This window comes from Phascolarctos cinereus, unplaced genomic scaffold (assembly GCF_003287225.1).
Source record: "Phascolarctos cinereus isolate Bilbo 61053 unplaced genomic scaffold, phaCin_HiC Scaffold_2;HRSCAF=192, whole genome shotgun sequence".
Taxonomy (NCBI): Eukaryota; Metazoa; Chordata; class Mammalia; order Diprotodontia; family Phascolarctidae; genus Phascolarctos; species Phascolarctos cinereus.
In genome coordinates, this window is record NW_027555625.1 from 251,533,224 (window position 1) to 251,548,557 (window position 15,334).

Here is a 15,334-nt window from a genome sequence, read left to right on the forward strand (position 1 = left end):
CAAATGGGTGGTACGAACTTTTTAACTTACCAGTCTCAAAACTGAACTGTACATGTCTTTAGATGGGTTTTTAGGTTCCTTATTCAGTTCTGATTTTTTGCTTGTATTACTTCTGTCCTCTGACATATAATGGGGAAAGATGATTGTCAGAGACTCTACCTACATCTAGTATAAAGCATTCTGATTGTCAGTAGGATCACATGCTGACTCTGCATTGGTTTGCTTTCTTGTTTTGTACAGGTCTGAAAATGGAGCTTGAAGACATAGCTAAGGTAAAAAGTAAGTCCAACTTTTCTCATTCTACCTCTTTTTCTAAGAAACTGAGCTCTATAGGAATGCTGGTTGAATGTTGAATTTAAATAGGTGGTTATTATTGAATTTTTCAGTTAAAGCCCTTTAAAAAGAACTTCTACCCATAATTTTGGCATAATTCTAGTCTAGCTATAGCAATGAGAGAACAAAATTACGAGAATTGACAAAGAGGAGACAAAATTACTCCTATTTGTAAGTGGCATGATGGTATACTTAAAACACCCCCCAAAAAATCAGTGAAGGAACTAGTTGAGATGAATAATAGCTTGAAGTAGGGTAGCAGAATACAAAATAAATCTACAAAAATCACCATCATACAGTACTAACAAAAACCTGGAAAGTAATGAGAAAAATTGAATTCAAAATAACCGCAAAGTGCCTCAAGTATCTAAGGGTTAGGCCTACCAAGACCATGTACAATCTATGGAAGCAAAACTATAGAAATAACAGAAGACAAATCTTTGGAAAGAGGTTCACTGCAGATAGTTGGACTGTGCCAATACAATGAAAGAATGCTCTTACTTAAATTAATTACGAATTTAATGCTTAGATCAATCAACCAAAGGCATACTTTATAGAACAATACAGAATTGTAACACAATTAATGTGGAGGAACACAAGGTTTAGAATCTCAAGGGATATAATGAGGAAAACTATATTATAAAGCAGTAAGCATAAAACTTATTTGTATTGCTTAAAAAGCAGAAAGATAGATTAGTGGAACAAAATAGTAGCTCAGTGTTCAGTAAACTCAATGTCATAAATTACTTAGATGAAGGATTCCCTTTTTGACAAGAATTTCCAAGAAAACTGGAAAGCAATTTAGCAAAAATTAGGGTTAGACCAACATCTTACACCATATATCACCAAAAACTCCAAATGGATACATTACCCGAATATAGAAAGGTCACATCATAGACAAATTTGAAAATGGAAGAAAGTATCTTTCACATTTATAGCAAGGGAGGTCAGAATTCTTAACCAAACAAGGGATAGAGGCGTTCATAAAAGATAAGCTAGATAATTATAATTATATAAAATTTAAAAGCTTTTGCACAAATGAAATCATCGAAGAAAGAGGAGAAATTCAGATGGAGGGGAATCCTTTGCATCAAATATCACTGATTAAAAATCTCATCCAAAATATGTTGTGAATTGATATATATAAAACACCCCCATCATTCTCTAATAGATAAGTGGTCAAATGATGCAAATAGTTTTCATGTTAATTTTATAAACTATGAACAATGTATGGGAACATGTTTCAAATCACTAGTAGTAAGAAAAATGCAAATTAAAACAACTGTTTTCACTGCATCCTATGAATTCGAAAAGATGACAAAAGATGGCAAAGATAAATGTTGGAGATACCTCTGGAAGACAGACACACTAATGAACTTTTAGTGGTTGAGCTATGAATTAGTCTAATCATTCTGGATATTAATTTGGAATTTTGCAAGGTGACTAAATTATACATCCCTTTGATCTAATGATTCTGCTAGTGGCATATGGCCCTAGGAGGTGAAAGATAGAAACAAAGGTTCCAAATATACCAAAATATTCATGGTGGCCATTAGGATAGCAAAGAATTGTACACAAAGTGAAGGAATGACATTTGAAAAATGACTCAAAAACTGTGGCATATAAATATAACAGAGCATTGTGTAGTAAGAAATGATGAGTATGAAAAATTCAGAAACTTAGAAAGATTTTTGTGAATTGATGGACGATGCAATCCTCCAAATAAGAACTATAAACTCTGTGACTAAGAGAATGTAAATGAGAGCTCATTAGAGGGAAATTGAACTCTTTAGGAGTTTAAAAGGCAATTGGCCCCAGGGAAGAGATACTGGAATGCCTTTCTCCTCACTATGGTGAGTTTGGAAAGGAGAACAGAATATTTATACTTTGTCTGGTATAGTTATCATTGGTGGGTGCATTTAATTGTCTTTCTGTATTACAATGGAGGATTCAGCCTGGAGCAGGGGAAGAGGGAACATCTGCCTTCTCCAACAAAATGATTGATATGATTTTTAAAAAGAAAATAAAAAAGGACCATCTATCAGAATTTCAAAGGGAGCAAAGTATCAGGCCAATTTTGGGACAAATGGGAGTTGCTAGTGCTCTTTAGATTGAGACTTTTCCTTAGAGCACAGGCCAAAGAAGCTCTGACTTTACTTAGGAAAACAAAGACCCCATTTTTGTTCAGAGAGATCTGTAGAGGCATGGTTGAAGTAGTGATGGTATTCATTGAGCACTACCATGATGTCAGCTGCCCTAAATACTTGAAAAAGAGAGATTTTGTTGCTTGACCGCTACATGAGTATCTGGATGTTTGGGTGTCAGAGTGTTAGTGAAGACTTTTTTTCTTTTAGACCCCATAGACGTGTGTGAGGTTGGATATATTGTGTGTAGAGCTAGGAGATATGTGTGTAGACCTGCCTAAGGGGAACTGTGAAGCTTGTATAGCAGCTTATACCAGTCTTTTCCCTCGTTTTCTCCTTTGTTTGCCTTGGCAGTAATTCTACTTAAGCTGGAAAGTGTAATCGATGCCATTGAGCTTCCAGGAAATAACATTGGCATGACTAAGCCTGGAAGGTAAGTCCTAGCTGTGAGAAACTGGTTCAGTCACTTCTTGGTAGGGTTACATACTATGTGGAATTCCGTCCTCACACTTAAGAAACAAAACTTCAACTGACATGAGCAAAGGGATGTTTATTTATTTACAAGAAGTTCATGCAAGAATCAGGTGTGTGATATCCCCCCAAAAAAGAAAAAGGGACACACACACCCCGACAGACTCCAGAGCAAGCCTTTTATGCAGTTAGACCCTTCTTGTCCCTCCCTTCAGAGTAGGGATTGGTCCCTGGTCTTCCAGGTTACAATCTTCCTGATGCTCCCACTTTGTAACATGTCCCTCCTACCGCTGACATATGAAATGTGCCTAGTTTTGTGCTATTATTCCCTTCTGGGTGGAGAAGTTAGTATTAATGAGCCCATTATGCATGCTCACTCTAAGTAAAGCTTAACCTTTGTCCTACTTCCAGCCTCTTTAACTAAACAACAGTTTCATCTGTTTTCAGCTGGTTCTAGAACCTCTGAGCTACTTTTTCTCTCAATTTCCTTATATGGAAACATAATCATTTCTTACCTCTCACATAGCTTTGGAGGCTCATGTCCCAGGGTTCTGCATTTTGTATTGTTTCTGCCTATATCACTTGGTTAGGGCAGGTTCCCTTATGTTTCTCTTTGGGGCTTGAGATCCTGAAGAACAAATGACTAAGAGCTCAGCCCCTAAAAGCCATCCTCGCTTTGACCTGACACATTAGGATGATTACAGAGTAGACTCTTGTCAACCATTTTACCAAAGGTTTGTCCTAAGAACAAGCAGAATGGGATTCACCTTAACCAAACGTTTGGATAAGGAACAAACAGAATCAGGCTATATGTGTGCTATAATGTGCTTATTTATTCACACTAAGCCAGATTATAATGCATGATGGAGTCAGAAAATAATTCTGAACTCAGAGGTAAACAAGCTGAAGGAGACCCTTTATAAACTTAGAGCAATCCCAACTCAGGATGCCTATGTGAACCCAAAATTATAGTCTCCCTATGTGTTTAACCATAATGTGAGAAAGGAATTTCGTTTTTGTTTTTGTTTTTTTTTTAGACAGTTGAGATTAAATGATTTGCCCAAGGTCACACAGCTAGTAAGTGTCAAGTGTCTGGTCCGAGACTGGATTTGAACTCAGGTCCTTCTGACTCCCAAGGCCCGGGCTCTATTCACCATGCCACCTAGCTGCCTCTGAGAAAGGAATTTCTTAATGGGATAGGTTGTAAATACAATAAGATAAGAGAATGTCAAGATATCAGATGAAATTATAGATCTAGGATGTCTGTGTTTCTTTTATCATTAATGTGACATACTATAACATAAGAAAAGTCCCATTATTCAAGATAATGTCCAGTTCAAGGGGCCTTGTCCTTGGTAGTCATAAACAGAAGAATGTTCCTGTTCCAGCTTCATCTAGCCTTGTAGTTGCTGACACAGGAAGGGGCATTTTGGTTTCACTCAGAGAGCAAAGCAAAACATGTCTGTTATGCCAGAGCACACAAAGCATTATGGTAGGTTAAACTCAGAGGGTGCCAAAATGTCTTTCTCCTGATTGACCAATCTAGGTTTTAGGCCTTTCTCAGATGATGGTAGGCCCCAAATGGTTCACAACTCTAAGTGAATGGAGGCCAGTTCATTACAAACCAGCCTAACCCACTTTATCTATCCAGCCTATGCTATGCTTCACATTCCATCTAGTCATCCACCTTGTTATCTGTATGCCTCTCTACTTCCTGCCTCCTCCTCCCTCCATGTTTTCCATTGTATTCTGGGGAGCAGTAATCAAATCAGCACTGTCACACTTCTGAAATACTTCTGAAAAGGGTATGTTGTATGACTGCTCTGTGACTTTGCTTTACTCTCTCCTGTGACAACCCAACCTAAAACTCCTTTTATGGCTACCACTCCTCCTATGTATTATCTTTGCCCCTTAGAATATAAGCTTCTCGAGGACAGGGGCTATTTAACTTTTGTATTTGTATCCCCAGAGCTTAATAGGGTATATGGCACATGATAGGTGCTTAATAAATGTGTTTTTATTCTTTCAAGTGACCATTATTTTTCTCATTACCTTTCCCCCCAAAAAAACTCTCTCCTCTTTTTAAACGTTCCAGTTCCACCAAGGACAACCATCCATCTAGTCTCCCAGGTTTGTAACCACATATTTCTAACTCATTAGACAATAACCCCCATTTCACCTCTCTCCCCTCTCCTTATCATGTACTTTGCAGTATAGCCACACTGGCTGTGCATCATGTCTAGAATGGACTTCACCTCATAGAAATCTCTCTTCCTTTAAGATGCAGCTCAGGCACCATCTTCTGTCTGAAGCCTTTCCTGACTCCCCCAACTTCCAGTACCCTCCCACTCAAACTACCTGGTATTTAGCTATTTGGGATATATTTGTATTTATTCACTTTATATTTATACTGTACACTTGTCTCTTGCTTTTGAATGGAAGCTCCTTGTGAGCAGAGATTGTTTTACTCTTTGTAATTTTTTTTTTGAGAAGAGGACTGATTTTATTGTAAATAGTATTTTATTTTTTCCAATTACACATACTATTTTTTTGTACTTGTATCCCCTTCACCTTGTACAGTGCCCAGTAAATAGAAGGAGTTTAATAAATACCTGTTGACGGGGCAGCTAGGTGGCAGTGAACAGAGCTGTGGCCTTGGAGTCAGGAGGACCTGAGTTCAAATCCAGCCTCAGATACTTAACACTTACTAGCTGTGTGACCCTGGGCAAGTCACTTAACCCCAATCGCCTCACCCAAAAAGAAAAAAAAAATGCCTGTTGATTGATTGGTCAGAATGCCAGAATTCTTCAGTTTTTCTCTCTTGAATCTATTTCTGCATCATATGTTATGTTGTCTTTTCCTTTTGAAACAGCCCAGAATTTATAAAAACTGGTAGGAAACTGGATTTCTTTCTCTGTCTCTCACTCCTCAAATAATATCTTTCCATTGTTACTAGAAATTTTATGCACTCTCATTCTTTAGAATGTTCTATCTTGCTCTTTTAGCTTTTGTGACTTGCTTTTTCCAGAAGGGTAGGCTAGTCTTCAGCCACCAAATTAGCATCAAGTCTCATGCAAGGAACAGATCAGACACCTGCTGAAAATAGGAGGAATCTAGCTGAGACATTTATACTGCTGTCCTTCACCTATGTCTCCTTATATACAAATTTACCTTCTATTGTATAGAAGTTTTTGGTTCCATTTTGGGGCACAGGTAATAACAGTTATAAGAAATGCTTCATTTGCCTCTTGGTTGAATCTGATTTGAAGAGACATGTCACTATGGCCTCAAGCTTTTCTATTCTGATAATTGTTTTTTCTCTTCAAGCCATATATTCTGCCTTCACAATTCTTATTTCTTTTCTTGAACCATTTGAGAACCTCCTGCTGTGGGCCCAAGCTCTCTTGGGAATCCACAGGGTCTTCTGTCTCATCAGGTGGTGATTCAGTTTCCTTGGTCTTACAATATTTATTCTAAAGCATTTGGACTTAAGTGCTCTGGTGGTCATTTTCCTTTCTGTTTTAATATCTCCTCTGTTAATTTATCTGTTTGTACTCCAGCTTTTTAACTGAGTTTTCTTCCTCTTGACATCTTTGGCAGTTTTTGTCTTTTGGATTTATATTCCTCTACTGCTCATTTTCTGACTGCTTCCTCTTTGATAGTAGGTGCCCTAGGATTGGACCTCAAAGCTTCCTCCTACACTGAGGTGTTCAATCTTCTCAGCCTCATTCCCTGCCCCAGGCAGCTCCTGGGGGGACAGAAACTGGTCCTAGATGAATGCCAGTCCCCTTTCCTTTAGGCCTGGTGCAGCCCCTACGCACTCTGGTGCCCTGTTGCTGTTCCCTCTGTTCATTAGTTTTCTAGCTGAGTGCTGCTCTATCAGTACTCTGCAGGCCCAGACAGAATACTCTTTGGTTTTTCTAAACCTCCACCTCCACAGGAGGAGGGCCTGTGGGGAAAAGGGAGAGGGGAGTTGGGCAAAGCTGGGTTCTATTGCTCGATGCCACATGAGTCAGGGTATGCTCACAGAGATGGTGGCAGCAGCAGCAGCAGCAGCAAAGAAATGATGGAGTGAATCCCAGAAAACAGGCTTGAAGTGGTGGTTCCCTGCCAGAGCTTGGGAGTTGCTAAGGGAGAGGATGCCAAGTGAGTGCATTAAGGATTAGGACTTAGCCTTCTCTGCTCATAATGTAGCAGGTTGTTATCTTGTTAGACTTCTTAATAATTAACTTTGGTCTATGGAGTTAGCTGCAATTGCTTTGATCTCTTGCACACAGTTATGATTTAGGGGAGTTTTGAGAGATTGTGAGGGGTGTAGAAAATGTCTAATCTTCCATCATGTTGGTCACATGACCCAGATACCTCCTGCTGGATCTGACTTGAAAGTTATTTGTATTATAATTTACATAGTTATAGTCAGGATTCATATTGTTGTGATTTTGCCTAGTTCAGTTTATTTCTTACAAGTCTTACCATATTTCTTTATGGTCTTAATATTTGTCATTTCTTATGTCATTGTGTTCATGTACCATAATTTATTTAGCTGTTCCTCAGACTTTGGACACATAGGTTGTTTATGGTTTTCCATTATTATAAGGATGTTACTATGTGCCTTTTTGTATAGATAGGACTTTTCTCTTGTCAATAATATTTGCCACTGTCAGTGTAATGGCCATAAGGTTGTATCTCACAGTTGTTTTAACTCACATATCTCTGTTTATTTGAGAATTTGAACAGTTTTTCAGGTGATTATTGATATTGATACAAGCAGCACAGTGTCATATGCCCTGAAACATTGCAGAGCTTTCTGAAAGAAATCACTCAAGAGTTTGATGCAACCATCTACACAGGAATGACTAAGTAGATGAAGAATGTCTGTTGTCCAGATTGTGAGATCCATTTGTATGCATGACCTTAGAGCTAGCTCACTATTATGTATATGCAAGACTGACAGTGCAGAAGGATTTGAACAGGTGGAGAAGAGCAGACTGGATTGCTTTTAGGAAATTGCAGAACACCTTTAATAACCCCAAGCTGCTCCTAAAAACAAAGGCTCATCTTTTTTAAACTACCATTCATTTAAAACCAGTGCTGCTGTGTGGCAGTGACATGTGGAATATAAAGCATTGACATTATTACACAGCAGCCAGTGGAGAGGCATATGATGGACATGTGCAGGCAGCAGTACATAACTAACAAAGACAAAGAAGAAAAGATGTCTTCCAGGAAACAGATGGTAGGAGGAGATGATAGGCTGGTCATATGGGAAGGGTGGGCAGCCAGAGTGTTCCATTGTCATCTCTGAGGTGTCAGGAAAAAGCGAGGAAGGCCTTCATCACCCTGGGTGAGCCTGTTGTGCCAAGCTTCGGGGAGGACACTCACAAGAGTCATAACATGGAGGAGTTGTGATCTGCATCACTGGAAAGCACTACCAGATTTATAAGATCACAGATCTGTTTGAGTAGAGATACTCACTATCAGTAGGGTCTTACATTTTGTAAAGGAGGCAGTTGTGTAGTGGTCAAGATGTAGTTTAAGGATAGCCTTACTGATGCGTACATAGATTGTTCTCATGAAAATGTCGTGTAGTTATTAATGTTTTCTTGGTTTCTTTTTTTTTTATAATAAGCTCTGAGAGTTTTCCTATGCCTTTGATATTTTCCCCTCTTTCAGATAACTTGACAACCTCTAAATTCTCTGAAAGTTGTTTTCTCCCACAGAGACCCTCTCTTTAAATACTTGGTTCAGTTCAACAGCTTTTCACCACGTTATTTTCTTTGGTGCTGTTATTCCTCCCAAAGAAACATCTGGTGTCCTAACATCTGATATTAAAATCGAATGGCTTTGATGGTCAAGTTTGTTATTATTATCTTTTTTAAAAACACTTATTTAGATCCTTTCCATTTTTTTGTCTGTTGTCCTGCCAATTTAAATGCCCTTGGGGTGACTTTGCTTAGTCGGATCTCTCTTCACTGTTTTTCCCTTCACTTCTCACTGCTTTTTGAGGGATATTGCTCATAATCTTCCACCATTCTTCTCTGTAAGATTTTACAAATAAGGTTTATATTTTACCTACTGTTGACCTTGGCTGCCATATCTTTCCACTTGGCAAGGAGAGAGTGCTGACTGCATTTGTTTTTAGAATTTTTTTGTCTTTTCGTTATTGGCAGTTGATTTACATTAGTTAAATTTCTGTATGAAATCATATTCGGTGGTGGTATCTTTTCCTTCTTCTGCACTAGTAACTTAAATAGTTTTAATTGTACTCATATCTTTTCTTTCACTTTTGTTCTAGTTTTGTAATAATGTTGATCTTTGCTCTTAGTAAGTTAGTACTTGAGTGTATACAGACAACTGTTGCAGGAATCATTCCCATATTAGTAACAATTTATCTGTTACAATATAATCAGTTTCGCTTTGTGATGTAATTCAGTGCTGGCCATATTCTGCACCTCCCAATTCTTTCCTTGACGTGAGCATTCCTTATTTTATTTAATATTTTTATTTAGTATTTATTTATTTTAATTTAGAATTTTATTTTTCCCCAGTTACATGTAAAAACAATTTTAACATTCATTTTAAAAACTTCCAAGAGAGTTCCAAGTTCTCTCCCTTTCTCATTCCTCACCCCACCTCATTGAGAAGGCAAGCAATTCGATATAGGTTATACATGTGTAGCAAAACACTTCTATAATAGTCATGTTGTGAAAGACTAACTGTATTTCCCTCCATCCTGTTCCCCTTTTTGTTTATTCTATTCTCTTTCCTTTCACCCTGTCCCTCTTCAAGAGTGTTTTGTTTCTGACTACTCTTTTCCCCAATCTGCCCTGCCTTCTCTTATCCCCTTCCCCCCGCCCCCACCACTTTCCTGTGGGGTAAGATAGATTTCTATACCCAATTAAGTGTGTATATTATTCCCCCTTTGAGCCAGTTCTGATGAGATTAAGGTTCAGTGTGAGCATTCTTAAATCTATAGATGTGAAGCTTCTGTGTATTCTACAAAACTCTGGACTTTCTCATTTCGTATTCCCAGATCACATTTTCTAACCCTTCTCAACATCCTTATTTATGTTCACCTTTGCATTGAAGTTACCCAGTATATGCTGATCTAATTTTGTAGAATTTATTCACCTCTTCATCTTCTCCAGCAGATGTCGTACATAAGCTATCATTATTTGCATTGTAGTTTTTTTGTAGATAATTGTCCATGAACACCGAGCACCAAAATAGAGATGAATAAATGTGAAAGTGCTTATTCATGATATATATAATATAGGATTATCATATTCCAGTACTTTGCATTCTCAGAACTTAAACTCCTGGCCTGCAGCCGTTTTACTGTAGAGATACTTCTGCCCTGAGCTTCACCCAAGGGATTGTTGAGTCCTAAGCCTTCACTGCCCTTCCATGAGGGGCTGCTCCCTTTACTCCTAACTCAACCCACTCTCTGAATGTCTCCACTTACTTATCAGCAGCTTCGCTTGAGTACTCTGTCTCCCATCCCCTTTTTTCCTGCTTCCTAGTTCCCCTTTGAAATATAAACTCCTTATGGACTTCCTTATTTCCCCAGTACCTCGAACTGTCTCTCTGTCTCTTCCCTCTTTTCCCCTCTTCACCTTCCCAAAGTATGATTTATAGTACTCTTACATATGTTATGTAGAGCAGAACTGATGGACCAGATTACCCTCAAATAGTAGGTGTTCCAAGAGGAAACAAAATTGTAATAATTCCTTTGCCATTCTGTCTTCCATCCAATCAGTTCAGTATATCATAGAGACTTCTGTGGTTTCTGAATATTTCATTTTATGGACTGTCTCCAGGCTTTTGAATCATGATAGCTTCCTTTTAGGTAATTAACCATTCTGGAAAGTTCTTCGAAAGTACTTCTTACAAAAAGCACATTTTATAGAATGTGTGCAGTCTCAGAATCAAGATGGAAATCAAATACTGATGACTTTTTGGTGAAGATTAAAAAACAAATTTTTTTAAAAAGCTGAGCAAAACTAACCCATAACTGACCATGTATGACAGTATGTATACAGCATTCCTTATCCAGTGACCCACAAGGCCAGGCTTAGTCATGATAGTAACATAGCTTTTAGTCTCTTTTTTAAAAATCTTTTAGTTTAAATTGTTAGTCAGTGTGTGTGCTGTTTACCTAGTTCTGCTTACTTTGCTGTGCATCAATTCAGATGTCTTCCCATGCTTCTCTCAGCTCTTCATAGTCATCATTTCTTATGACATTTTAACACTTCATTATTCACATAACCCAACTTTGTTTAGCCAGTCAGTGGAGAGGTTTTTTTTTTCTTTACTATCACAAAAATTGCTATTATGCTATTATGATCTCTTTTGTGATCTCTTTGGGGGAGAGGGTTACATGTGGGATAGCACAGTGTGTAGCAGTGGGATCTCTGGACCAAAGGATATGGATATGTTAGTCATTTTTTTCCACCATAATTCCATATTGCTTTCCAGAATCTTTGTACCAATTCACAACTCCATCGGCCAGTGTTCTTGTCTTCCCACAGCTCTTACAGCATCAACCATTTCTATTTTTGTCATCTTTTTCAATTCCCTTAGTATAGATAAAAAGAAATATTTGGAGCAAGTTGTTTTTCCAATTGATTTAAATTTTTATCCTAACTTATTTTTCCATTTAGATTCAGCTTCTTTTTGTCTTCTGTATTTGTTTATAACAAAAATGTGAAGGCTGATAGAATTCATTTCTCAAGTGTTGTATCATTAGACAGGGATCTCACATTTAGAATGCTAGTAGCTAAGTCAATATATATAGTCAGAATAAAACTCTTTCTTGCTACCCTTTCACCCCCTATGTCACCTCTGCTACCTTTGCCTCAGTAGTGGAAGGGCTTGGGACAGGACCAAGAGCCATTTTGCATTTTTCTTTTGTTACCAAATAGCCAGCCTATAGATGACCAATCCCTCCCTTCTTGACTGGGCTGGTTCTCAGGAAGAGGCTCAGGCAGTTGTTGGGACCACACTCAGACCTTCTGCAACACGGCAGAACCTGTAGCACTTGTACTGTGCTGTTGCTTAGCCTTTGGACACCCAGAGACACCCATCCTCAATACTGTGAGGCATTGGAGTAGGACCTTGTAGAGGAAACTATCTTATCGTCCACCAAGAAAGTTTAACTTCTTTGCTGGTGCTTAATTTCAGCATGCTGGTCTGCAATAGTAAAGGAGAAAGCTCAGGAAATTTGAAGAACCACTCAGAAACACTGCAGTGTTTCTCCATTATATCCAGTATAAATAGAGCATGTTGGACATAAGCTTATTTAACTTTCCATGCTGTATTTAATGATATTGAATAAAATACAATTGTAGATAGTAGTACAAAAAAGTCTAGGAATTTTTTTGTGTGTGACCATCAGGGCAGTAGATCAGGGAACTCATTGCTTAGATAAGGTCTTACAGCATTCAGACTGGAGGGCCTCAGAGGGCAAGTCCTACATTCTCATTTTACAGATGATGTCATTGAAGTCTAGAGAGGTAAAGGAATTTGCCCAGGTTCATAGGTGGTAAATATGTGAGATGCTATTTGGCCAGGCTGTACTGCATTGTCTTCTGTTGAACAAATAAACATTGGTGGGTGGAGAGCCTTTGTGGAGTCTTATCAGGACTTAGAGACTTAGCCGGCATCATTTGTGGGTGGGGTAAGCTTGGAAAAAGGAGCCAGCAGGAAAGGATCAGTCACAGCTGAAGTTACCATCTCTAAGATAAGGCAAGTGAAGGAGCCATAGGTAAAAAGCTTTGGTATATCCGTGGTGCCTAATACCAATTCACATCTTTTTCTGGGTAATGTGAGCATCTGGATCTTTCTTCGCAAGTTTGAACAGTGTTCTTTTGTCACATCTAAAACTTTGTTCCTCTTACTTGGCAGCTATATCTTTGATCTGTTTGCTGAAGCCCACATAACCTTTCAAACCAAGTCTTCCCTCCTGGAGTCACTGGAGCAGATCATACAGTTCATGGCAGGACGTAAGTCATTGTCTCAGCATGCAACTTTTTAGCTCCAAATTTGTCTCATTCTGTTACATGATTGGTTTTAACAGGTTTTTCTCCCCTTCCCAACAAGTGGGGTACCCATTGTATATGAGGAGAAAGGAAGATAAAGAGACAGGGGCTTTTTAAGTGGATTGATTCTTGGTATTTGAGCCATCACCCTGGCCAGTGTAACTTAAGGAATTTTGCAGTGATGTAGTAGGACCAGCAGGACATTCACTGCCAGTGCTTTGGTGACTATTTACTGCAGGCCCCCTAGCTTTGCAGATCACCAAGAATCATTTTCAAACTGAATTGTAATTGCCTTGAAATAAAACTTAGGGTAAGCTCTTTTGTTTACAGAGATCAAGTATTTTATCCCTTGTGATTTTGACATTGAGGAATTAGCATTATTCACCATGTGAGTTACACTGGATTTGCAAAACCTGAATTTTTATTAGCAATTTTTATAGTAAATTCTCAGCAGAATTCCTGCCTAGAATTATGTGCTTTATAGGGATAAGTGGCATGATTATTCCCCTGATCAACCCCACATCCCTTTTTTAATCCAAAGGAGATAAAATTATCCTCCTCTATAAATTCACATGTTTGTTCCTCTGGGGAAAGCAGTTGAGATTCTCTTTCATTAACAAATTCTGCATTGAGCATTTAACTTGACAAGAAACCTTAAGTAGGGGGTAGCTAGATGGTGCAGTGCATAGATCACCAGCCCTGAAGTCAGGAGGACCTGAGTTCAAATCTGGCCTCAAACCAAACACTTGACACTTACTAGCTGTGTGACCCTAGGCAAGTCACTTAACCCCAATTGCCTAAAAAAAGAAAAGAAAAGAAAACTTAAGTGTTCCTAAACTGATAGTACTGACTACCAAGGAGTAAACCAAAGGTAAAGATATTGTCTGCAGTCTAGTTGAGGTGTTATGGGTGTGTGGACCAGTGTAGGCATTTAAAGTTGCTCTTTTGATCTCTGCAGGTCTAGTTGTACTCTGCTTTTTAGACAGTTCTTGACCAGGAGACCATTCAGAGAGACAGGGTGTCAGTGTTGCATGATTTTGTTCTAGATGTCTATTTGTACTCATATGAGATAAACTTACTACATTTTTGCCCTTGTCCATAGGTACTGGGGTATTTAGCAGCACAGCAGGCTTACAAAAGCTGGTGGACATCATTCAGGTAAATGATGGGGAAAAAAAAATCAGCCCTCATCTTTTGTCTTGCTCTGCCCATAAGCATAATAAGAAACATGGCAGAGAGACAGTAAGGCAGCTTTCTCTCCTCAAGAACTAGAAAAGGTTCTATCTAAAAGCATCGTTGGATTGATGTGCATTCAGAAAAGACTTAACAGAAGCTGTTGGATGGAAATCAAAGGCATCAAGTTGAGGCATGGTCTTGAAATCCTGTTGTACATAGGATTCTGGTCATAGATCATAGTTTTAATCTGGAAGGGACCATCCATTCCAGCCCTCTCGTTTTATTTTATTTATTTATTTATTTTTACCTTTTTGTTTTAGGCAGTTGGGGTTAAGTGACTCGCCCAGGGTCACTCAGCGAGTAAGTGTCAAGTGTTTGGTCTGAGGCCGGATTTGAACTCAGGTCCTCCTGACTTCAGGGCCAGTGCTCTATCCACTGCACCGCCTAGCTGCCCTGAGCCCTCTCATTTTACACAGGAGACAAGTGATGTCTGGAGAGGTTAAGTCACTTGTCCAGAGTCACAGATCTAGTAAATGTCTGCAACAGGATTTGACCCCAGGTTTTCCTGGCTCCAAGGCCAATAGTTATGTAAAGCACTTAGCAAACCTTTAAGATATTATATAAATGCTAGCTATTTTATGTTATTGTTATTATTACTGCTGCCATTTCTACTGCATTGCCCAGTGCCCTATGAAGTTGGTTGTTTTTCTGTTAAATTTTGGGAATGACCATCAACATTTTCTGAAGGAGACAAGCAAATAGATTCTCATTAAGAACAGGTCCAGCTGGGGCAGCTAGGTGATTCAGTGGATAGAACACTGGCCCTGGAGTCAAGAGGACCTGAGTTCAAATTTGGCCTCAGACACCTGACACTTACTAGCTGTGTGACCCTGGGCAAGTCACTTAACCCCATTGCCTAGCAAAAACAAACAAACAACAAAACGAAAAACAAGAACAGGTCCAGCTATGTCCAGATAGTTCTAGAAAAAATAAAACTCTTTGGGAGTCTCATATTCTGTGGTCCTATCCAGGTGACACTTAAACAAACTTATGCTCATTCAACAATTCCTTGTTTGTTTGCCATGATTTTCCTATAGTCTCCTTAGAAGCTCCAGCATTTGAAAGCACTTTCAATTCTGCGCTTTAGTTTCTTGTCCTCATTATTACACC

At 38.7% G+C, this 15,334-nt stretch overlaps 1 protein-coding gene across 1 annotated transcript in view; it reads left to right on the forward strand.

The window, feature by feature from the left end:
- RTEL1 (regulator of telomere elongation helicase 1) overlaps nt 1-15,334 on the forward strand; it is a 97,917-nt gene that overhangs the window by 23,588 nt on the left and 58,995 nt on the right. The window contains 4 exon segments of the mRNA XM_020981603.2: nt 241-279; nt 2,832-2,910; nt 12,855-12,952; nt 14,091-14,146. Of these exon segments, the coding sequence (XP_020837262.1) occupies nt 241-279; nt 2,832-2,910; nt 12,855-12,952; nt 14,091-14,146 (272 nt within the window).